The following is a 25,568-nucleotide window of genomic DNA, read 5'->3' on the forward strand; positions in this document are numbered from 1 at the left end:
TCAGTTTATTGTTGCTATAATTGTTAAATTGTATTCTCTCTTATTTCCAATAACAATTAAGTACCACCTAGTGTTAATAAATACTCCCTCCATCCCATTATAAATGTCCACATTTCCTTTTTTTTTGTCCCATTACAAGTGTTCACTTTCAAAATTTATTAGCTAATTTCCAAGTTTACCTTTAAACACACACAACTAACATTAATAAACAACATTGATGGACTCACTTTTCAAGAGCATTATTGTCATTTGGCAAGAAATAAAAGTAATAATTCAATTCACCTTAAAATTTGTGTTTTTCAAACATGGACACTTATAATGGGACGGAGGAAGTATAAAATACTGTCTAATGTTATTGTCTATCACTAAATGTCATCGATCCCATGAGCTTGTTTATTTCCGTGGTGATCTTGCAGGCTTGAAACAAACTGTTTGAATAATGTTGTTAATACAATTCACAATAAGTTAGATGACAAAGATGTTGGTCTCCCACTCAATATAACAGGGATGGACACTCGTTATGAGGTGATCAATCCGTGGTTACATCAGTCCAATCTTGAGTTTTTAGCAATTTACGGTATGGGTGGAAGTGGTAAAACTACACTGGCCAAATATATATACCGAACAAATCGGAAAGAATTTGAATATGTGAGTTTTATTGAAGACATTGGTCGTACATGTGAAAGACCCAACGGTTTACTTTCTGTACAGAAACAACTTTTTACCGACATTTATGGGGAATGGAGAGAAATACTTGGTGTTTCGCGAGTTCAGTCTATGATTGGGAAACACTTGCGGATGAATAAGGCACTCATCGTTCTTGATGATATTGTTGGTTATAGTCAGTTAGTTGAATTAATTGGAACAGGGAGGATTAATGCACACAGCAAAATTTTAATTACAACCCATGAAAACCCAGATAAATTGTTTTGCTCGACGGATTGGAGGTACCAAAAATATGAAATGGGATTACTGAATGATGAGGAATCTTTTGAGCTTTTAAATACTCATGCATTTGGATCCAAAATTCCCATGTTGGGTTATGAGGAGCTTATAGCACGGGCAATACAATATTGTGAAGGAAATCCACTGGCTCTTAAAGTGTTGGGCTCATCTATGTTTAAGAATTGTACCATCCCAAATTGTAAAAGTCAACTGAATTTATTGGAAAAACTTATTGATTCTCGAATTCATGATGTACTTGTAAGAAGCTACAAGTCATTGCCAAATGATACTGTGAAAGAGTTGTTTTTGCATATTGCCTGCTTCTTTATTGGCAAAGATTTTCCCCTGGATTATGTGGTAAAGATATCGGAGCCTGATTTCTCCGCAATATCTGGAGTCGAAACCCTACTAAACACATGTCTTCTTTCTGTTTCACCAAACAAAACACTCATTATGCATAGATTGCATCAGGAGATGGGGAAGAACGTGGTTTTTCAAGAATCAACAAAATTTCCTGCAAAGCGTAGTAGAATCTGGCTAAGTAGCGATTCTTATAATATATTGAGCTTAGGAGAGGTAAGAGGCTTCATATCCTTATGTTCAATCCTTCATTTAATTTCGTTCTTACTCCTCTTTATCTAACATTATGTGGTTTCATATCTTTTCTTTTTAGGGTTCAAAAAAGGTAGAAGGTTTAGCAATTGACATGAAAATGTTGCGGAATGAGGGTTTTGAATTCACGGTAATATAGAATAAATAAAATCCTAGTTTTGGTTTTGAAATTTTAATTAAAAGGAGAACAAAGTTGTTTATGTTAACAAGTTTTTTACAAGTTCTTATCGTTTTTGTTCATCAGATCTCTTCATGCTATATTTGCAGGCATCTGAACTTACAACAGACGCACTCAAAAATATGGATAGCTTAAAATTGCTCCAGCTAAATTTTGTGGAACCTAGTGGATCCTACGAGAGATTTTCTAAACATTTAAGATGGCTTTGTTGGCATGGATTCCATTTAGCAACCATACCCTCTGACTTATACATGGGAAACTTGGTGGCTATAGATATGAGCTATAGCAACTTGGAAATATTTGAACCTCCTATGGTAGTGAATCCAATACTTCTTTTTGTTATGTCTTTTTATCTTAAAGTTCTGCATGAAACGTATGGAGCTAAGAAATATGTAACTTTGAACAGGTTCTTCAGTCATTGCGTATTCTTAATCTTAAAGAATCCCACAAACTTTTTGAAATTCGGAGCATCTTCAAGATCCCTCATCTTGAGACTTTAATTCTTTGGAATTGTTACAGTTTGGTTAATGTTTGTAAAAGCATTGGAGACCTTACAAGTCTTGCAATATTGAACATGACAGGTTGCAAAAACCTATTCAGGCATACAAATATGTCTACTTCTAGGGGAGTTGATACAAAACAGCCTACTTTTTCCTTCCCAAGTTCATTACATCAGTTATTCCTCAAGGACTGCCATCTTATAAGTACTGATTCTTTTCCTTTGAGTTTCGGTGGTCAACCAGATTTGCAGTATTTAAATTTAGGCAATAGTCTCTTTGAGTTTTTGTCTTGCTATAATAGTATTGAACGTCTTCGGGTTCTTGACTTGAGTTTTAGCTCTAGACTCAAGTGTCTTCTATGTCTCCCTAGTACACTTGCGGAATTATATATATGTGGTTGTGAGTTACTAGAGACAATAACCTTTGAATCACCTCAATTTAATTTGCAAGAGTTTAGATATGAAGGCTGTATCCATTTGTATGAAATTGAAGGATTTTTTAAATTGGTACCGGTAGCTAAACTAGATGAAACTGATTTGGGACACTTGAAGTGGCTAAAAAAATATAAAAAATATGAGGTGTGCCTTGTTGGTGATGATGAGCTCACGGTAGGCAGAAGTAGGCACATCCAGGTACGCTGTTTCTTTCTGAAATATATAATTAGTATACCATTGGCAAACTAATCATACAGAATGATTGATCCCTTTTGTTTGTGTGGCACAGATGCTTTATGAATTTGGTATAATAAGCACATCTCTGCCAGATATAATGGATCCAAACATGACACCTAAGTATATATCTAAATCATCTGCTCTGTCCTTTGATGTGCCTTCTATTCCTAGAAAGAGGCTCGAAGGAACTAATGTAACTTTCAAGTATGAAATATCAGGTGAAGACTGGGCGTGGTTCTGTAAAATCAGTACAACTAATGGTGATGTTGATTTGATGTACAACCCTAAAGTCTTTGGCAAACTTGAATCCGGTGAAATGTGCATATGGTTAAGCTATTGGCCAATTGGAAACAAATTGAGCGTCGGAGACACGGTAAATGTATCCATTGTTGTCATGAGCGGATTGGTGGTACATGAATGTGGTGTGAGCCTTGTGTACTCTAATCAGGAAACCGTGAAAACTAACATGGGATGGATAGAAATTGTGGGAGGAGATTTGTCTAGATTTCAACTAAGCACAGGAGCGTACTATCTTTGTGGTAAAGATTTTTTTGAGTTAGTGGTGGTTGGTCGGTTGACCCTTGATTGGTTTAGGTTGCTTGTTGGCGACACCATAGAATATACTGGTATGTCGCTTGATGTTGTAAAACTACTTATTTATCTTTTTTTTTCAGCGACCAACCCTACTAATACTTGTAAGGGTTACTAGCAAAATTATCTCATTTGGGACGCGAACCCTGACCTCCCAAGGGAGGAAACCCTTAGGGAAAACCTCTTTGACGCACCCAAGTGATGACCAACCTACTTTTTTGTGTTTCTATTAAATTGTGAGCTGGAAATTTAGGAACTTTCTCGTATATTTTATTATTTTATGTCACAGAGGTAAGAGGATGGAGAAACAGTGGTCAACCAAAACTAGTTAATCAGTCACAATCAGAGTTGAAAACAATTAGACATATCATACATGATCCTGAATTGGTAAGTTTGCCCTTTCTGTAGCATTTGATAACAACTTGAGCTTTTCTAATCTACGCTTTGGATTTATTAAAACAAAAAAAACAGGGTGACACTTGCAATATGGCGGAGAAGTCCAAATCATCTTTTGGTGATAAAACTATGGCTTTGACATCTGGCACTAAATCTGAATTAGTTGATAAAACGATGGTGGTAAGTAAATCTACTAGTAATGGATAACTGAAAGAGCTTGATGTTTAGTTGTACTGGAAATTAAGTCTCTCCCCCTAATTCAGGAAATTCATGACAAGCAGTACAAGTCTAGCGATTTTATATCAACTTTTGATGAAACGACGATGGAAGAATCGGATCCTTACTCACATGTAAGAAGAAACATTAAACATTTTCCTTCTTCTTAAGTAATAGGCCAGAAAACCATACCAGCTTGGGAGCCAATGAAGCAGTGGTAGAAAAATAATATTCGGCAATTAAAAAAAGAAAAAGATACGAGAAACTACAAGCAGGCTTCTTTCGTTTCGCTAGTTCTGATTATCATCCCTCTGTTTTAGTTCTGTTTCAGTACTACTATATATATGGTCTTATATATTGTTTTTTCTAATAGTATTTTACATTTCAGAAAATTGTGCTTGCGGTGAACTTAAGCAGTAAAACTAAAGAGCGGGAGATGCTGCATGCATTAAGTATGCTTCAAGGCATCGAATCAGTTAATTATGATAATAAGGAGGAGAAACTAACTGTCATTGGGGATGTTGATTCTGAGACATTGATTAGTCATGCTAGGAAGATTGCGGACATAAACTTCTCAAGTGCAAGACCTGCCTCAGAGATGTCCGCTGATAATACTGTGGCGGTAACATCTGGCACTAGATCTGAATTATCCAATGAAACAATGGACGTAAGTCAATATATTAGTCTAATGGATAAATAAAAGAGATTGATGCTTCATTGTGTTGGAAATTAAGTCTCTCCCTTAAATACAGGAAATGCATGACAATTTCATATCTACTTTTAATGAAATGGCATTGTATGAATCTGATCTTTACTCCCTTACAAGTAGACATTCACGACTACATGAAAGGTATGACCCAGTTTCATTTGCCCTTATTTCGTGATTTGTCCAATATAATTGCTATATTTCCTTGTTCCGGCAGTGAGTTAATGTTTACACTTTAACATTACTCTACATTATGATGATTTTATTACAATATACATACTTCCTCCTACCAAGCAATGAAGGATATTGTGAGACTTTAAAATTAAATTGTGACACTAACTAACAAATCTAAAGAAACCAAATCAATCTTGATCCCTCTTTGAGATTCCGTGTTTCAACACTCGATCAATAGTACTTCCACATGCTTCTTTCCTTAAATGTGCTTTACTACTTTCAAGAACACATACACTACACTTTCATCTCAAGAAACCAAATCAATCTTGATCCCTCTTTGAGATCCAGTACACGGGTGAAAGGACCCTTTATCTTATTTACATGCATGATTACCCTTAAGCTAATTGAGTTCGACATAATATTTGACCAATATGGCTTCTGCTAATTTATACCATTTTATACCAAAGTTCATTGTAAATTGGTACAACTTACTACATGATATATCTATTGTGAGGATTTTCCTTGCATCTACTTTCACATTATTTAAAATTAGTTTATGCTGAATTTTTTTTAAAAAGTATTCACCCCGCTTGTTGGAAGTTAAGTTGACAATTAGTTGTTTGTATATAAAATACTAAGCAGGAGAGTGGACTCTGCAACTGATGACGGAGAAAACTCGTCTTTATCAACTTCAACACATTTATGTCGCAGTTTTTCTCTAACAGAAATTATTTCTGCAACCAAGAACTTTGATGATGAAATGATAATTGGAAAGGGTGGATTTGGAACAGTGTACAAGGGTCAAATGGCTGGTCATTTGGTAGCCATCAAACGGGCGGGTTCTACGTCCAGCCAAGGGGCACTTGCATTTAGAACAGAAATCAACATACTTTCCACCTTGCGCCACCGTCACTTGGTGCCTCTCATTGGTTATTGTCATGAAAACAATGAGATGATCCTTGTTTTCAAATTTATGTCCAAGGGGACCCTTTACCATCATCTACACATTGACAATACTCCGTTAAGTTGGTTGACACGGCTCAAGATAGCAATAGGTGCTGCACGTGGTTTGGACTATCTTCACACTGGTGTAAGCAACAATTATGGAGTCATTCATTGTGATGTGAAGAGTACAAACATTCTTTTAGATGCGAGCTGTGAAGCTATGATTATGGATTTTGGGATATCGAAAATCTGCCCAACCGATCAATCAATTTTTTATGTTGAAACTAGTGTCCAAGGAACATATGGAACCAATCAATCAATTTCTCATGTTTATACCACTGTCAAAGGAACATTTGGATATTTGGATCCAGAGTATTTGAATACTTCAAAATTATCAATGAAAACAGATGTCTACGCCTTTGGGGTTGTTTTATTTGAATTGCTATCCGGAAGGGTTGCAGTAGACCTACACAAAGAGGACGACCAAAGTTTGTTGGTAAAATGGGCTCAAAAATGTGTAAATGATAGAAAATTAAATAAGTTGGTTGATCCTAATATCAAGGGAACAATTTCTACCAAATGTTTAAGAAAGTTCACCCAAATGGCAGCTCGTTGTGTGCATAGTGTTCCGAAAGACCGGCCTACCATGAATGAGCTAATGGCCTCACTTCAAGTTTTACTGGAACTACAGGAGAAATCTAATCGTTATGCACAATCATCATGCATAAATGGGTTTCCTTAGGAAGATTTAACCAAACTCAGGTATACATAAATTTTTCATTACTGTTTTATATGCACTGTATTATTTTCTTAACTATTCTACTCTGCTATATGGTACATAGATCAACTAATCAACCTATTTTTCATTAGTGTTGTATATGCGCTGTATTATTATTATTATTTTTTATTTTTTTCAGGTTCTTAGGCCAAAGTGGAACAAGTTCCCAAAAGAACCTTAACGACAACAAGAAGCAGCTTCAAGATGAATAAGTGATCAGAGTGGTAAAAAAATGTGCATATATATGATGAATAAAAAAATTGTGAACGAATTTGAAAACATATTCTTGTGTCAGGGGAGTTATTGACATACCCTCAAATTTCGACTAACGAGATTTTCCTACGTGCCGCGTGACATACAAGGATCATTTAATAATGTAAAATTGTCATTTAATATCAATCATTAATATGAGAAAGTAGAGTTACAAAGTAAATTACTTTTGCCGAAACGTAAAACAAGTATAAGTATTAAAATCACTAGTTCACAACTTAATGCCCCAACACCACAATTCATGACACCCAAATTACGCTTAGTTTTTTTCGGGAACGCCATGCAACCCTTATGCATCCTAACTTCTAGTATGCACCTTAGTGATTTAAGGAACACATGCTAAAAAGTGTCAACACAGTGGTTGGTGAGTTTACATGTTTGTAAGTAGTATTACTAAAATCTCTTCGCTATATCCCATATACTAATGACCCGAAAATGTAGGACTTACAGGTTTGGTAATGTATGCACTCTAATATGCACATGATTTTACAGTCTTACAATATCGAAAAGATAATGCTTGTATGCATGCTTTCTCCCCCAAAAGAAAACGTAAGTATGAACCAAGCGTCCCGCTAACGGTTACCTATTGCTAATTAAACAATAAGTGTATGTGTTCATGCGTCCTTGACAGAACTCAAGCGTCCGGCAAATCTGTGTATCCTAAGTTCAAGTAGAGACTAACAATGCAAACAAGTTTGACCATGTTGGTAATTACATTAATGAAATATGTTAAAAGAGGTTATAACATGTTTCATACATCAAGTATTGGTTAAACAAACACACATCTCAACACATAACCCATAAACATATATTGAATTCTCAAGGCAGATTTTAGCATGCAAAGATGTATTTTATTAACTAAGCAAATCATTGAGTTTAATTATGAAAATTTGACCACAGTAGCCTATGCATGTTAGGCTTCTCAAATTATTTTTATTAAAATTTTTCAATGTACACAAAAATCAAAACAACTCAACTATCACGTAAAGGCACGTGCAACAACAATGCACAACAGAAAGTCATGACTAACATGGGATGGACAGAAATTCTGGGAGGAGATTTGTCTAGATTTCAACTAAGCACTAGAGCGTACTATCTTTGTCGTAAAGATTTCTTTGAGTTAGTGGAGGTTGGTAGGTTGACTCTTGATTGGTTTAGGTTGCTCGTTGGTGACACCATTGAATATACTGGTATGTCTCTTGATTTTTTTTTCAATGACAACGCTACTAATCCTTGTAAGGGTTACTAGCAAAATTTTCTCAATCGGGACACGAAACCTGACCTCCCAGGGAGGAAACCCTTAGGGAAAACCTCTTTGACGAACCCAAGTGATGGCCAGCCTACTTCTTTGTGTTTGTTTTAAATTATCAGCCGAAAATTTAGAAACTTCCTTGTATATATATATATGTGTGTGTGTGTAAGAGGATGGAGACACATCGGTCAACCAAAACTAGTTAATCAGTCATATTACAAGTTGAAAACAGTTAGAAATATCATCCATGATCCACAATTGGTAAGTTCGTTCTTTCTATAGCAGTTGATAAAAACTTGAACTTTTCTAATCTATGCTTTGGATTTATATTAAAAAAAAACAATAATAAAGGTTGAAACTTGCAATATGGGGGAGATGTCCACATCTTCTTTTGGTGATAAAGCTGGGCGTTGACATCTGGCACTACTAAACTAGTTTTATATGATTTGAAATGGATTCATAATTGTTTTATTGATCTGTTGTGTATTTCTCAAAGGTGGAACAAATAATGATAAATACATGAATAAGATGGTACTAAAAAGGAAATACAATAATAGAAAACTTGATCTTTGGACTCCAACGTTCACTTGATTGCTACCATTGACTTGTGATATCTTCTAAGAAAGGAATATGATACTCTAATATATTTTCCTTTTTTCCTTTTACTTCTAACACTCCCCCTCAAGATGAGTAGTGGGGTCTCTAATACTCAGCTTGCAAAGAACCTCGCCGAATATTCTTCCATTGACAGCTTTTGTTAATGTATATGCTAATTGGTCTTCAGAACGAACGAATGGCAACTCTATAAGTCCAGCATCTATTTTTTTTGATGATGTTTCGGTCAACCTCTATATATTTTGTGCGATCATGTTGGACAAGATTTTGTGAAATTTGTATTGCAGCTTTGTTGTCACACATGATTCTACTAGCTTCTGTTTGGAGAAAACCGATTTCGGTCATAAGTTTGCATATTCATAGAACCTCTGCCACGCCCGTGCAATTCCTCGGAATTCTGCTTCGTCACTAGATAGTGCTACGACCTTCTGTTTTTTGCTTTTCCATGTAACTAAATTCCCACCAACTAAAGTGAAGTAACCCGATGTTGATCTCCCGTCAACTTTGTCCCTGCCCGGTCTGCATCAGTAATTGAACTTTTAAATTTTTATTTGGTTGAAAGAGAACCTCGTGGCTTGTTGTCCCTTTGAGATATCTGATAATTCACCATACTGCTTCCATGTGAGTGACTTGAGGTTGATGCATAAATTTGCTGACTATCCCCACTGCATATGCGATGTCGGGACGAGTATGCGAGAGATATATTAATTTTCCTACCAAGCGTTGATATCTTTCTTTGTCTGCCACTTCTCCTCCTTCTTCCATATGAAGTTTGTGATTGACCACCATTGTCGTATTGGCTAGTTTGCAGTCGATCATTATTCCTGTCTCTGCTAAAAGGTTAAGAATTTTTTTTTGCATATAAAAATACCCTTTTTAGATCTTAGTACTTCAATCCCAAGAAAGTACTTAAGCCTCCCTAGGTCCTTCATTTCAAATTCTTTAAACAAGTTTGCTTTCAACTTCTTCATTTCTTCATCATCGTTTCTTGTAATGATCATGTCATCAACATATATAATTAAACAAGTTACAAGATTACCTCTATTTTTAAGGAAGAGTGTATGATCGGAATTGCTTTGTCGAAAACCATATCCCTTCATTGCTAGGGTAAATCTGCCAAACCAAGTTCTAAGAGATTGCTTCAGCCCATAAATAGTTTTTTTTTAAGCGACAAACTTCCTTTGCTTTGAAATTTTCTGTGAACCTAGGTGGAGCTTCCATATACACCTCTTCTTTTAATTCTCCATGAAGAAAGGCGTTTTTAACATCAAATTGGTGAAGTGGCCATCCTTCATTTGCAGCGATCGAGAAAAGGACCCTGATTGTGTCAATCTTGGCTACTGGAGAGAATGTTTCTTGGTAGTTAATACCATACGTTTGAGTGTAGCCTTTAGCCACCAAACGTGCTTTGTATCTTTCAATGGTTCCGTCTGGTTATGTTTAATTGTGAAAACCCATCGACATCCTACGAGTTTCTTTCTTATTGGACGATCACATATTTCCCATGTATTATTTTTAATCAGTGCTTTCATCTCTGTTTCCATAGCATCCTTCCAGTTCTTTGATCCTAAAGCTTGTTCCACAGAGTTTGGAGTTTGTTTAGCGTATAGGGAAGCGTTAAAGGCTTTAGCTTCTTTAGATATGTTTGCTTATGCTATGTTGGTTATAGGATATCCGGAAGATTTGGATTGTTTCTCTGGTGAGTATCTTTTTGCAGGAATTCCTCTATTGACTCTTGATGGGAGGACATATCTCTCGACTATTTCTTCTTGTCTTGTTTCTTCTAGCATGGGTTCTTCTTGTTCCAACTACATAGTTTCTTCTTGTTCCACCTGCACTGTTTGTTCTACTTCTATCTCATGTTCATTAGTTACATCAATATTTTCATGAGATCCTTCATTTGTTATGTTTTTAGATATATGAGAATTACTTACCTCGAGCGTTGGATCAGGAGGTGTTGGGATTGTAGCACTGATTGTAGATCCACTAGATTGGTGTGGAGTCGGTGACTTATCTTGGGTATTGAATTCTTTGGATGACGAGGCCCATTTTGGAACCTATTTTAGCCAACTAAGTGTGTCATGTTCTTTCTCCCCCTCAACACTAAGTTGGGAGGCATAAAAGAATTCAGCTTCAAGAAAGTCACAATTCATGGTTGTGTACACATGACGTTTTGTTGGACTATAGCATATGTACCTTTTTTGATTGACACGATAGCCTGTAAATACACATTTTTCAGCACATGGATCAAGTTTGTTTCGATTGATTTTTGGTATGTGGACAAAAACATAACACCCAAATATCCGTGGTTGTAACGTGAGATTGGGCGGAAGTTTGGTGAAGTTTTAGAGGGCTTGGAGAGGTGTTTTTAGATCAAGAGCCTTTGTTGGTAGTCGATTAAGGAGATAAGTGGCGGTGGAGAGGGCATCAGGCCAAAAAGATTTAGGAGTTTTAGATTCAATTAAGAGGGCCCGAGTTATTTCTAAGAGAATTCGGTTTTTTCGTTCGACTAGCCCCGTTTTGTTCAGGGGTGTAGGAGCAAGATGTTTGGTGAATTATTCCTTTTGCTTGACAGAATTGTGTCATTGCGGTATTAATGAATTCCCCACCATTATCAGATCGAAGAATTTGGATGTTGGTTTTAAACTGTGTTTGTATCATAGTATAAAAACTAGTAATTTTGTCAAAAAATCAGATTTATGTTTTAGAAAATATATCCATGTCATACGAGTACAATCGTCAACGAAAAGAACAAAAAAAACGAAAATTTTTCCCCACAACAACTTCTGCCGGTCCCATACATCCGAATGAATAAGGGAAAAGGGTAAATTAACTTTCGTGTTATTCGATTTAAAAGTATGTCTATGACTTTTAGCTAGAACACAAGTTTCGTAGTTTATTGGTTCATTTAAAGGAAATAATTTTGGAAATAAAAGATGTAAATAATCGATAGATGGGTGTCCCAGTCGTCTATGCCATAACCAAGCCTCTCGATCTATAGTTCCATGAGCTAGCATCACAGTACCATGTTGAGTCACTTCGTCCACATAATACAATCCTTGTCGTTCAGTGCCACACCCAATAATTACCCCGTCCTAATGTCTTGTAAATTGCAAAAAGTGAGGTGCATTAATAATGAGCAATTTAATTCCTTTGTTACATGACTAATAGATAACAATTTATGTGACAAATATGGAACATAAAGACAATTTGAAAGTCTTAAAGTCGGTGAAATTTCTATAGTTCCCCCTCCTTTCACGGGAACTATTCCCCCATTTGCGGTTTTAATATGGTCAATTTTAAGTTTGGAATTTGAAATCATATCCGATAATTCAAAAGTCTTGGTGTCGGTAACACCACAATCAAATATCCACGGTTTATCTATTTGTTCACAAGTTTTAGCCATATTAGCTTTACCAAAGAATTTTTCTCCTATTATAGGTTTATTAGAGATATTTTGAGTCATTTTTGTAAAAAACGAGTTTTGAGTAATATTATTTTGTAAAGCTTGATTATTTGGTAAAAGTTGATTACTTTTTGGATACTTAAAATCATGTTGGTCGCATTGAACCAATTCAGGGGTTCATTTGCAAATAAGTTAAAAGTTGAAGGAGAAAAGTAACTAAGATTAAATAAAGAAGGATTTGAGTAAATATTCTCAAACCCTTTACCTCTCTTCCTGTAGTCAACAGCGCCTCCATCTCTGGTATCTCTCCCGCCGTCGCCGCCGGTGGTGCTTCCACCATTACTTGTAATCTCCAACTGCCCGTCACCGTCTATTGAGACGCCAGGTAGTAACTGAATCAGGGGCTAATCCTAATGGGGCAAAAAGTCAATATATAGAGACTTTTGTTTGACATGAAATGGGTTGGATTGAAACGAAACTATGTTTCTCCAACTTCAGCTGCATGCAAAATTCATCTGATTTTTCGTATTCATGATCATATTTCCTAAAAAAAATTAAAAGGTAAAAGTAATATCATAATCTGTGTGACAAAACTTAAAAGTTCCAACAAGGATTGTAATAGGGTGTTTACTATTAACAAAATAAAAGCAGAAATTAATCTTGCGATCTAATTATCCACATTAATGAGTCCAACAAAGCAAATTTACGATTGATATGCAAAAAAACATCAAAAATATTTTTGCCCAACACCACACATATAACATTGGTTTTGGTGTCAAAATATATAAACTACATTTCCATCTGTTATGTGGATGCAATGCGAACCACTTTTAAAACTCAACCAGATAAAATTTGTTTTTTAAAGCTTTATCCACCATTAGGTCTAGTCTTCCTTCGAGATGGAGCTCTTATTCCTGTAGAACAAACCAACCACATTATTGGGATTGAATAATCAAGTGATGAATCATAAAACATGGTGCAGAAGAAACATGAATTAAAATTTCAACACTTGCAACTTAACAAATAACAAACATGGGATATGTTCTGTCATCTGTGGTCATCTAAGAATTCTACTATCCAAAAAGAGTTAATATTTCCTATTTTGTTGCAACCAGATACAAAATATAGTTAAATTACATGTTGAGTTATAAGCAAAAAAACTCTCATCCAGATAAATATAAGTAACTACACATACAACTGTAAGAAATAACTCATTAGATGCAGCCTGAGCACATGATCAAAGTAAAGAGACATCAAACAAACTTCCATTATGAGTGAAGTTAATAGAAGAGCCAAGCATTAAGATTATGTCAGCAATTTAATTGTTTATGGTACACCAAATTAAATAAAAATATGCAATGTGTGCTTGTGTATATTCTTTACAACTTCTCTTAACTCTGCATTATTGGATTTTGAGAAACTGAGAAACATGTACTATAAAAAATGTGAGCAAAGGTAAACAAATAAGTGGAATATGACACCATATATAAATCAAGACTCAAGAAGCAATAAGAACCTTTCTCACCAGATTTGCTCACCATCGCTTGAACCAGATGTTCCGTTGGTGACGACGATGGTTTCTTAGAGATGACATTCTATAGGAACCAAAAATGAGGATTTATAAGATGAAGGATAAGTTGAGGAAAACATTAGAATAATAAAATGTTTAATTACTATGTAACTTATAATAACGTTGCCTTAAGAAATAAGGGGATTTACGTCATAAGGATTAAAATTAAAAGATTATAAGATGGGGGGGGGGGTGTTACATTGCGTAATTAGTTATTAAATTATGTAGTCAGTATGATTAATGTGTGATGACTACACGGGAAATAAGTCAGTTTAAAATTTATATTTTTATTTGATTAAGTTTAGAATAAACTAACGAAATATAAATTGTGGATGCTGGTCTCCCATGAGCTTTCCATGGCAATTTGAATGCCCAACGAACTAACGACTAAAAACAACTGAGTTGGACAACCCATGAGCGTTACATGTCATTTTGATTGTCCTAACTAATTAACGAATTAACAATGCAATGAAGTTTGTCGGCCCAGTGATCGTTACATGACGTTTTAACCGACCAAACTAAATAACAAATTATCGAAATAAAAATTGGGTAGTCGGATTATCTTGGGAATCACCACGTTGATTACTCCAACAAAAATACGAAAACAAGTTAAGAAACGGATAGCCAGGATTCCCGACTAACCATTTAAAATTACGTAAAACCATATCGGAAAGTTACCGAATTAATCCACGAATCACTGTGAATTCGGTTTTAAAAAAATATTATAGGAATGCAACCACTAATGTGGTCACGGTTGATAGCTTAGGGTGTCGGTCATATGGCATTTGTGGGTCTCGCTCGGGTCCATAGGGTCGAGTACTGTGGTCAGGTTATCCCCCATATAAGGAATATCGTTTTACCTTTGGTTCTTGGAATCGTTTTGCCAAGGACCAACTCACAATTTCTCTCCCCCTTTCAGTTATTACAGGGACGTGCCACATAACCTAGCCCTAAGGTGAACGAGCGAAAACAATAGGTGAGAATTCACTACGTAATCAAGATCTTCACGCTTAGAGCCTAGAGACAAGACCATAGACCTTATCGTAATCAAGATCTTCACGCTTAGAGAACCATGAACTACCAACCGTGCCTTATTTCATATTATTACCCCCTTAACATCCTTCTTGTCCTGAATACCCAGTTCATACCAATAGGTTTCTTGTTATCCGACTTCTTAACAAGTCTCCACACATTGAGCTTCTTGAATAGTAACAGCTCGTCTTGCATTGATTCAACCCATGAATGTTCCTTTAGAGCTACCTTGTAGTCCTTCGGTTCGACCAAAGAAATAAAACAAGCAAAATGACATCTGTTAATGGTACCAGATTTCTCCTTGTTTGGATTCTGGTTGAGGGAGAACCAATGATGTTTTATGTTGGGCGAGTCCTATAAATGGGTAGCTGTGAAATGTTTTCTACTTCAGTGACTGGTTCTGCTTGAAGATCAACTGTTAGGCTCTCAACGAGATGCAATATGCATGGAGCATTAATCAGAACAACAATGTCCGTCTGAACAATGTCAGGTTGATCAACCACATGTTATTGAGCAATGGGACCATCCCAGAGATTTTCAATGAAAGGAACAACAACTGCAGGAACATGAGTAGAGACAGTGTTGTCACAATCACCAGCAACGGGTTCTTCAGCAGCAACAACTCGTACATTGTCATTTGAAGGAGGTGTGGGAACAGATTCAACCACACTTGGTGCTGCTTGAACATTTGTCACATGCTCAGTCTGTGAACTATTTCCACATTGTCAACATACATGAACGAGTCATCTGAGTGTAAATCAGAATTGTCTTCAACGGCTACCAGATCAGTTGTATCAACATCTTGAGGAGCCGGACTAAAAATAGCTAGAGGAGGGACTCCTGGTTGTACATGCCTGTTTGAGGGGCCAACAGACAGGTTGATGTCATTCAGGCTATTCACAAGAGTTTTCATCAACACCAGTTTAGGTAAGAAGTTGGAACTTGAGTACTTGTTGAGGGTGGGTTAGACATGCCACAAAAAAGGTTGAACAGGTAATTATAATCAAACAACCGGTTGGTCCCGTGTGAGCATCAGAAGGATTAAGATCTTGCCAGTCAACGTTGAAGGATTCCACGATTTCTGTTGTCTTCTTGTTATAGACACGATAAGCGTCTTTGTTGGCTGCATATCCAACAAAATAACACTCAACCGCCTTTTCAGCAAATTTTGGATCTTGGTGAGCACCTGCATGGAGAAAAGTCTATGGACATCCAAAGGTCTTAAATTAGTTGACTTGTGGCTTGGTCTTATAGTAAACTTCAAAAGGAGTCTTCTTTAAGCGCTTGTTGATGATCACACGGCTTTGTTTAAAGCATGCATCATTGATAGCTTCACCCAAAAGAATAATGGAAGTTTTCTAACAACATAGTTCTTGCAGCTTCGATCAGCATTCAGTTGCGACGTTCAGCCACCCCATTCCGCTGTGGAGTGTACGGGGAACTGTACTGGTGATCTATCCTATTTGAATGACAAAAGTCATCCACAGCTTTGTTTCAGAATTAAACCAGCTTGGGTTATATCTTTCGGACTAGATGCAAATTTATATTTGAACCAGATTTTTAGTCCGGGTAATTGAGTTATTATTCAGATTGACCAAACTAAAGAAAGTCAAACTTTCTCGGGTTTTTGCCATTGTTTGACTGTGTTTAAAGCTTGTTATTTCTATATTACGTTTGAGATGCTGGAAAATGTGAACTTCGGAAGAATTAATAAGCTTTGTCGTTTGACCGTGAACCTGCTATTTCGAGACAATTTGTGGATATCTGAGTCATCTCAACCTATATTGCTTAAGATCCAAGAGAATGGATAAAGAATTGAGAACTCCTTCATGAATGAAATTTGGTGGGTCATAACTTGAGGGGGTGAATTGAAACGAAGAGGCTTTGGCTGATTTATGAAGATGCGAGACACGGTTTGACAAAGTTTTGATATCACAAGTCAATGAGGTGATTGTAAGGCCACTAATTTGTGACTTGCGATATCAAAATACGAAACTCGTAATATATTTATGGCAAGTTAATAATTAAAGTGGGCGATAAATCCAGATATGAGATGAGAGCTTCGATGCACACGTTTAGCTTTAATGGAAGTAGGCTTCTAGAATATTTGTATTGTTTAGCTATAAATAGGGACTTTATGTCATGTTTATGGGTGGGGTCGGTTTGATTAGTATATTACATCATATTACATCGGTTTGATTAGCTATAAATATTTGGTGTTATGTACCAATATTGATCTTACTTCGATTAATCCAAAAACTATTCATCAGTTTATTGTTGCTATAATTGTTAAATTGTATTCTCTCTTATTTCCAATAACAATTAAGTACCACCTAGTGTTAATAAATACTCCCTCCATCCCATTATAAATGTCCACATTTCCTTTTTTGTTTGTCCCATTACAAGTGTTCACTTTCAAAATTTATTAGCTAATTTCCAAGTTTACCTTTAAACACACACAACTAACATTAATAAACAACATTGATGGACTCACTTTTCAAGAGCATTATTGTCATTTGGCAAGAAATAAAAGTAATAATTCAATTCACCTTAAAATTTGTGTTTTTCAAACATGGACACTTATAATGGGACGGATGAAGTATAAAATACTGTCTAATGTTATTGTCTATCACTAAATGTCATCGATCCCATGAGCTTGTTTATTTCCGTGGTGATCTTGCAGGCTTGAAACAAACTGTTTGAATAATGTTGTTAATACAATTCACAATAAGTTAGATGACAAAGATGTTGGTCTCCCACTCAATATAACAGGGATGGACACTCGTTATGAGGTGATCAATCCGTGGTTACATCAGTCCAATCTTGAGTTTTTAGCAATTTACGGTATGGGTGGAAGTGGTAAAACTACACTGGCCAAATATATATACCGAACAAATCGGAAAGAATTTGAATATGTGAGTTTTATTGAAGACATTGGTCGTACATGTGAAAGACCCAACGGTTTACTTTCTGTACAGAAACAACTTTTTACCGACATTTATGGGGAATGGAGAGAAATACTTGGTGTTTCGCGAGTTCAGTCTATGATTGGGAAACACTTGCGGATGAATAAGGCACTCATCGTTCTTGATGATATTGTTGGTTATAGTCAGTTAGTTGAATTAATTGGAACAGGGAGGATTAATGCACACAGCAAAATTTTAATTACAACCCATGAAAACCCAGATAAATTGTTTTGCTCGACGGATTGGAGGTACCAAAAATATGAAATGGGATTACTGAATGATGAGGAATCTTTTGAGCTTTTAAATACTCATGCATTTGGATCCAAAATTCCCATGTTGGGTTATGAGGAGCTTATAGCACGGGCAATACAATATTGTGAAGGAAATCCACTGGCTCTTAAAGTGTTGGGCTCATCTATGTTTAAGAATTGTACCATCCCAAATTGTAAAAGTCAACTGAATTTATTGGAAAAACTTATTGATTCTCGAATTCATGATGTACTTGTAAGAAGCTACAAGTCATTGCCAAATGATACTGTGAAAGAGTTGTTTTTGCATATTGCCTGCTTCTTTATTGGCAAAGATTTTCCCCTGGATTATGTGGTAAAGATATTGGAGCCTGATTTCTCCGCAATATCTGGAGTCGAAACCCTACTAAACACATGTCTTCTTTCTGTTTCACCAAACAAAACACTCATTATGCATAGATTGCATCAGGAGATGGGGAAGAACGTGGTTTTTCAAGAATCAACAAAATTTCCTGCAAAGCGTAGTAGAATCTGGCTAAGTAGCGATTCTTATAATATATTGAGCTTAGGAGAGGTAAGAGGCTTCATATCCTTATGTTCAATCCTTCATTTAATTTCGTTCTTACTCCTCTTTATCTAACATTATGTGGTTTCATATCTTTTCTTTTTAGGGTTCAAAAAAGGTAGAAGGTTTAGCAATTGACATGAAAATGTTGCGGAATGAGGGTTTTGAATTCACGGTAATATAGAATAAATAAAATCCTAGTTTTGGTTTTGAAATTTTAATTAAAAGGAGAACAAAGTTGTTTATGTTAACAAGTTTTTTACAAGTTCTTATCGTTTTTGTTCATCAGATCTCTTCATGCTATATTTGCAGGCATCTGAACTTACAACAGACGCACTCAAAAATATGGATAGCTTAAAATTGCTCCAGCTAAATTTTGTGGAACCTAGTGGATCCTACGAGAGATTTTCTAAACATTTAAGATGGCTTTGTTGGCATGGATTCCATTTAGCAACCATACCCTCTGACTTATACATGGGAAACTTGGTGGCTATAGATATGAGCTATAGCAACTTGGAAATATTTGAACCTCCTATGGTAGTGAATCCAATACTTCTTTTTGTTATGTCTTTTTATCTTAAAGTTCTGCATGAAACGTATGGAGCTAAGAAATATGTAACTTTGAACAGGTTCTTCAGTCATTGCGTATTCTTAATCTTAAAGAATCCCACAAACTTTTTGAAATCCGGAGCATCTTCAAGATCCCTCATCTTGAGACTTTAATTCTTTGGAATTGTTACAGTTTGGTTAATGTTTGTAAAAGCATTGGAGACCTTACAAGTCTTGCAATATTGAACATGACAGGTTGCAAAAACCTATTCAGGCATACAAATATGTCTACTTCTAGGGGAGTTGATACAAAACAGCCTACTTTTTCCTTCCCAAGTTCATTACATCAGTTATTCCTCAAGGACTGCCATCTTATAAGTACTGATTCTTTTCCTTTGAGTTTCGGTGGTCAACCAGATTTGCAGTATTTAAATTTAGGCAATAGTCTCTTTGAGTTTTTGTCTTGCTATAATAGTATTGAACGTCTTCGGGTTCTTGACTTGAGTTTTAGCTCTAGACTCAAGTGTCTTCTATGTCTCCCTAGTACACTTGCGGAATTATATATATGTGGTTGTGAGTTACTAGAGACAATAACCTTTGAATCACCTCAATTTAATTTGCAAGAGTTTAGATATGAAGGCTGTATCCATTTGTATGAAATTGAAGGATTTTTTAAATTGGTACCGGTAGCTAAACTAGATGAAACTGATTTGGGACACTTGAAGTGGCTAAAAAAATATAAAAAATATGAGGTGTGCCTTGTTGGTGATGATGAGCTCACGGTAGGCAGAAGTAGGCACATCCAGGTACGCTGTTTCTTTCTGAAATATATAATTAGTATACCATTGGCAAACTAATCATACAGAATGATTGATCCCTTTTGTTTGTGTGGCACAGATGCTTTATGAATTTGGTATAATAAGCACATCTCTGCCAGATATAATGGATCCAAACATGACACCTAAGTATATATCTAAATCATCTGCTCTGTCCTTTGATGTGCCTTCTATTCCTAGAAAGAGGCTCGAAGGAACTAATGTAACTTTCAAGTATGAAATATCAGGTGAAGACTGGGCGTGGTTCTGTAAAATCAGTACAACTAATGGTGATGTTGATTTGATGTACAACCCTAAAGTCTTTGGCAAACTTGAATCCGGTGAAATGTGCATATGGTTAAGCTATTGGCCAATTGGAAACAAATTGAGCGTCGGAGACACGGTAAATGTATCCATTGTTGTCATGAGCGGATTGGTGGTACATGAATGTGGTGTGAGCCTTGTGTACTCTAATCAGGAAACCGTGAAAACTAACATGGGATGGATAGAAATTGTGGGAGGAGATTTGTCTAGATTTCAACTAAGCACAGGAGCGTACTATCTTTGTGGTAAAGATTTTTTTGAGTTAGTGGTGGTTGGTCGGTTGACCCTTGATTGGTTTAGGTTGCTTGTTGGCGACACCATAGAATATACTGGTATGTCGCTTGATGTTGTAAAACTACTTATTTATCTTTTTTTTTCAGCGACCAACCCTACTAATACTTGTAAGGGTTACTAGCAAAATTATCTCATTTGGGACGCGAACCCTGACCTCCCAAGGGAGGAAACCCTTAGGGAAAACCTCTTTGACGCACCCAAGTGATGACCAACCTACTTTTTTGTGTTTCTATTAAATTGTGAGCTGGAAATTTAGGAACTTTCTCGTATATTTTATTATTTTATGTCACAGAGGTAAGAGGATGGAGAAACAGTGGTCAACCAAAACTAGTTAATCAGTCACAATCAGAGTTGAAAACAATTAGACATATCATACATGATCCTGAATTGGTAAGTTTGCCCTTTCTGTAGCATTTGATAACAACTTGAGCTTTTCTAATCTACGCTTTGGATTTATTAAAACAAAAAAAACAGGGTGACACTTGCAATATGGCGGAGAAGTCCAAATCATCTTTTGGTGATAAAACTATGGCTTTGACATCTGGCACTAAATCTGAATTAGTTGATAAAACGATGGTGGTAAGTAAATCTACTAGTAATGGATAACTGAAAGAGCTTGATGTTTAGTTGTACTGGAAATTAAGTCTCTCCCCCTAATTCAGGAAATTCATGACAAGCAGTACAAGTCTAGCGATTTTATATCAACTTTTGATGAAACGACGATGGAAGAATCGGATCCTTACTCACATGTAAGAAGAAACATTAAACATTTTCCTTCTTCTTAAGTAATAGGCCAGAAAACCATACCAGCTTGGGAGCCAATGAAGCAGTGGTAGAAAAATAATATTCGGCAATTAAAAAAAGAAAAAGATACGAGAAACTACAAGCAGGCTTCTTTCGTTTCGCTAGTTCTGATTATCATCCCTCTGTTTTAGTTCTGTTTCAGTACTACTATATATATGGTCTTATATATTGTTTTTTCTAATAGTATTTTACATTTCAGAAAATTGTGCTTGCGGTGAACTTAAGCAGTAAAACTAAAGAGCGGGAGATGCTGCATGCATTAAGTATGCTTCAAGGCATCGAATCAGTTAATTATGATAATAAGGAGGAGAAACTAACTGTCATTGGGGATGTTGATTCTGAGACATTGATTAGTCATGCTAGGAAGATTGCGGACATAAACTTCTCAAGTGCAAGACCTGCCTCAGAGATGTCCGCTGATAATACTGTGGCGGTAACATCTGGCACTAGATCTGAATTATCCAATGAAACAATGGACGTAAGTCAATATATTAGTCTAATGGATAAATAAAAGAGATTGATGCTTCATTGTGTTGGAAATTAAGTCTCTCCCTTAAATACAGGAAATGCATGACAATTTCATATCTACTTTTAATGAAATGGCATTGTATGAATCTGATCTTTACTCCCTTACAAGTAGACATTCACGACTACATGAAAGGTATGACCCAGTTTCATTTGCCCTTATTTCGTGATTTGTCCAATATAATTGCTATATTTCCTTGTTCCGGCAGTGAGTTAATGTTTACACTTTAACATTACTCTACATTATGATGATTTTATTACAATATACATACTTCCTCCTACCAAGCAATGAAGGATATTGTGAGACTTTAAAATTAAATTGTGACACTAACTAACAAATCTAAAGAAACCAAATCAATCTTGATCCCTCTTTGAGATTCCGTGTTTCAACACTCGATCAATAGTACTTCCACATGCTTCTTTCCTTAAATGTGCTTTACTACTTTCAAGAACACATACACTACACTTTCATCTCAAGAAACCAAATCAATCTTGATCCCTCTTTGAGATCCAGTACACGGGTGAAAGGACCCTTTATCTTATTTACATGCATGATTACCCTTAAGCTAATTGAGTTCGACATAATATTTGACCAATATGGCTTCTGCTAATTTATACCATTTTATACCAAAGTTCATTGTAAATTGGTACAACTTACTACATGATATATCTATTGTGAGGATTTTCCTTGCATCTACTTTCACATTATTTAAAATTAGTTTATGCTGAATTTTTTTTAAAAAGTATTCACCCCGCTTGTTGGCAGTTAAGTTGACAATTAGTTGTTTGTATATAAAATACTAAGCAGGAGAGTGGACTCTGCAACTGATGACGGAGAAAACTCGTCTTTATCAACTTCAACACATTTATGTCGCAGTTTTTCTCTAACAGAAATTATTTCTGCAACCAAGAACTTTGATGATGAAATGATAATTGGAAAGGGTGGATTTGGAACAGTGTACAAAGGTCAAATGGCTGGTCATTTGGTAGCCATCAAACGGGCGGGTTCTACGTCCAGCCAAGGGGCACTTGCATTTAGAACAGAAATCAACATACTTTCCACCTTGCGCCACCGTCACTTGGTGCCTCTCATTGGTTATTGTCATGAAAACAAGGAGATGATCCTTGTTTTCAAATTTATGTCCAAGGGGACCCTTTACCATCATCTACACATTGACAATACTCCGTTAAGTTGGTTGACACGGCTCAAGATAGCAATAGGTGCTGCACGTGGTTTGGACTATCTTCACACTGGTGTAAGCAACAATTATGGAGTCATTCATTGTGATGTGAAGAGTACAAACATTCTTTTAGATGCGAGCTGTGAAGCTATGATTACGGATTTTGGGATATCGAAAATCTGCCCAACCGATCAATCAATTTTTTATGTTGAAACTAGTGTCCAAGGAACATATGGAACCAATCAATCAATTTCTCATGTTTATACCACTGTCAAAGGAACATTTGGATATTTGGATCCAGAGTATTTCAATACTTCAAAATTATCAATGAAAACAGATGTCTACGCCTTTGGGGTTGTTTTATTTGAATTGCTATCCGGAAGGCTTGCAGTAGACCCACACAAAGAGGACGACCAAAGTTTGTTGGTAACATGGGCTCAAAAATGTGTAAATGATAGAAAATTAAATAAGTTGGTTGATCCTAATATCAAGGGAACAATTTCTACCAAATGTTTAAGAAAGTTCACCCAAATGGCAGCTCGTTGTGTGCATAGTGTTCCGAAAGACCGGCCTACCATGAATGAGGTAATGGCCTCACTTCAAGTTTTACTGGAACTACAGGAGAAATCTAATCGTTATGCACAATCATCATGCATAATGGGTTTCCTTAGGAAGATTTAACCAAACTCAGGTATACATAAATTTTTCATTACTGTTTTATATGCACTGTATTATTTTCTTAACTATTCTACTCTGCTATATGGTACATAGATCAACTAATCAACCTATTTTTCATTAGTGTTGTATATGCGCTGTATTATTATTATTATTTTTTATTTTTTTTCAGGTTCTTAGGCCAAAGTGGAACAAGTTCCCAAAAGAACCTTAACGACAACAAGAAGCAGCATCAAGATGAATAAGTGATCAGAGTGGTAAAAAAATGTGCATATATATGATGAATAAAAAAATTTGTGAACGAATTTGAAAACATATTCTTGTGTCAGGGGAGTTATTGACATACCCTCAAATTTCGACTAACGAGATTTTCCTACGTGCCGCGTGACATACAAGGATCATTTAATAATGTAAAATTGTCATTTAATATCAATCATTAATATGAGAAAGTAGAGTTACAAAGTAAATTACTTTTGCCGAAACGTAAAACAAGTATAAGTATTAAAATCACTAGTTCACAACTTAATGCCCCAACACCACAATTCATGACACCCAAATTACGCTTAGTTTTTTTCGGGAACGCCATGCAACCCTTATGCATCCTAACTTCTAGTATGCACCTTAGTGATTTAAGGAACACATGCTAAAAAGTGTCAACACAGTGGTTGGTGAGTTTACATGTTTGTAAGTAGTATTACTAAAATCTCTTCGCTATATCCCATATACTAACGACCCGAAAATGTAGGACTTACAGGTTTGGTAATGTATGCACTCTAATATGCACATGATTTTACAGTCTTACAATATCGAAAAGATAATGCTTGTATGCATGCTTTCTCCCCCAAAAGAAAACGTAAGTATGAACCAAGCGTCCCGCTAACGGTTACCTATTGCTAATTAAACAATAAGTGTATGTGTTCATGCGTCCTTGACAGAACTCAAGCGTCCGGCAAATCTGTGTATCCTAAGTTCAAGTAGAGACTAACAATGCAAACAAGTTTGACCATGTTGGTAATTACATTAATGAAATATGTTAAAAGAGGTTATAACATGTTTCATACATCAAGTATTGGTTAAACAAACACACATCTCAACACATAACCCATAAACATATATTGAATTCTCAAGGCAGATTTTAGCATGCAAAGATGTGTTTTATTAACTAAGCAAATCATTGAGTTTAATTATGAAAATTTGACCACAGTAGCCTATGCATGTTAGGCTTCTCAAATTATTTTTATTAAAATTTTTCAATGTACACAAAAATCAAAACAACTCAACTATCACGTAAAGGCACGTGCAACAACAATGCACAACAGAAAGTCATGACTAACATGGGATGGACAGAAATTCTGGGAGGAGATTTGTCTAGATTTCAACTAAGCACTAGAGCGTACTATCTTTGTCGTAAAGATTTCTTTGAGTTAGTGGAGGTTGGTAGGTTGACTCTTGATTGGTTTAGGTTGCTCGTTGGTGACACCATTGAATATACTGGTATGTCTCTTGATTTTTTTTTTCAATGACAACGCTGCTAATCCTTGTAAGGGTTACTAGCAAAATTTTCTCAATCGGGACACGAAACCTGACCTCCCAGGGAGGAAACCCTTAGGGAAAACCTCTTTGACGAACCCAAGTGACGGCCAGCCTACTTCTTTGTGTTTGTTTTAAATTATCAGCCGAAAATTTAGAAACTTCCTTGTATATATATATATATATGTGTGTGTGTAAGAGGATGGAGACACATCGGTCAACCAAAACTAGTTAA

At 35.9% G+C, this 25,568-nt stretch overlaps 2 protein-coding genes across 3 annotated transcripts; both read left to right on the forward strand.

Annotated features, from left to right (window-relative positions):
- Positions 1 to 507: 507 nt before the first annotated feature.
- LOC143550175 (uncharacterized) lies at positions 508 to 6,924 on the forward strand. The gene is made up of 12 exons (XM_077040876.1): positions 508 to 1,521; positions 1,619 to 1,687; positions 1,825 to 2,049; positions 2,142 to 2,867; positions 2,959 to 3,532; positions 3,787 to 3,884; positions 3,969 to 4,073; positions 4,157 to 4,243; positions 4,498 to 4,776; positions 4,862 to 4,959; positions 5,632 to 6,666; positions 6,852 to 6,924. Exons 1-12 carry the CDS (start codon positions 508 to 510, stop codon positions 6,922 to 6,924), a joined length of 4,383 nt encoding a protein of 1,460 aa, XP_076896991.1.
- Positions 6,925 to 17,934: 11,010 nt separating this feature from the next.
- On the forward strand, positions 17,935 to 24,843 carry LOC143550188 (uncharacterized). 2 transcript variants are annotated; one of them, XM_077040880.1, is made up of 12 exons: positions 17,935 to 18,645; positions 18,743 to 18,811; positions 18,949 to 19,173; positions 19,266 to 19,991; positions 20,083 to 20,656; positions 20,911 to 21,008; positions 21,093 to 21,197; positions 21,281 to 21,367; positions 21,622 to 21,900; positions 21,986 to 22,083; positions 22,756 to 23,819; positions 23,976 to 24,843. In XM_077040880.1, the coding sequence occupies exons 1-11, from the start codon at positions 18,088 to 18,090 to the stop codon at positions 23,807 to 23,809; spliced, it is 3,873 nt and encodes a 1,290-aa protein (XP_076896995.1). In that variant the 5' UTR covers positions 17,935 to 18,087; the 3' UTR covers positions 23,810 to 23,819; positions 23,976 to 24,843. The 2 variants fall into 2 exon arrangements, with proteins under 2 accessions (XP_076896995.1, XP_076896996.1); XM_077040881.1 differs by lacking the exon at positions 23,976 to 24,843 and having other exon boundaries at positions 22,756 to 23,966.
- The last annotated feature ends 725 nt before the right edge of the window (positions 24,844 to 25,568 follow it).

This window comes from Bidens hawaiensis, unplaced genomic scaffold (genome assembly GCF_021521415.1).
Source record: "Bidens hawaiensis isolate Kalapana, Puna unplaced genomic scaffold, B.hawaiensis_p1.1 tig00015932_1, whole genome shotgun sequence".
NCBI classification, from domain to species: Eukaryota; Viridiplantae; Streptophyta; class Magnoliopsida; order Asterales; family Asteraceae; genus Bidens; species Bidens hawaiensis.

Coding starts and splice junctions, on each gene's coding strand:
- LOC143550188 (XM_077040880.1), top strand. CDS start 18,088: ATGGGATTACTGAATGATGAGGAATCTTTTGAGCTTTTAAATACTCAT. Junction 19,992..20,082: donor GCAGAAGTAGGCACATCCAG/GTACGCTGTTTC, acceptor TGTGTGGCACAG/ATGCTTTATGAATTTGGTAT. Junction 22,084..22,755: donor CATTCACGACTACATGAAAG/GTATGACCCAGT, acceptor AATACTAAGCAG/GAGAGTGGACTCTGCAACTG.
- LOC143550175 (XM_077040876.1), top strand. CDS start 508: ATGGACACTCGTTATGAGGTGATCAATCCGTGGTTACATCAGTCCAAT. Junction 1,688..1,824: donor ATGAGGGTTTTGAATTCACG/GTAATATAGAAT, acceptor CTATATTTGCAG/GCATCTGAACTTACAACAGA. Junction 2,868..2,958: donor GCAGAAGTAGGCACATCCAG/GTACGCTGTTTC, acceptor TGTGTGGCACAG/ATGCTTTATGAATTTGGTAT.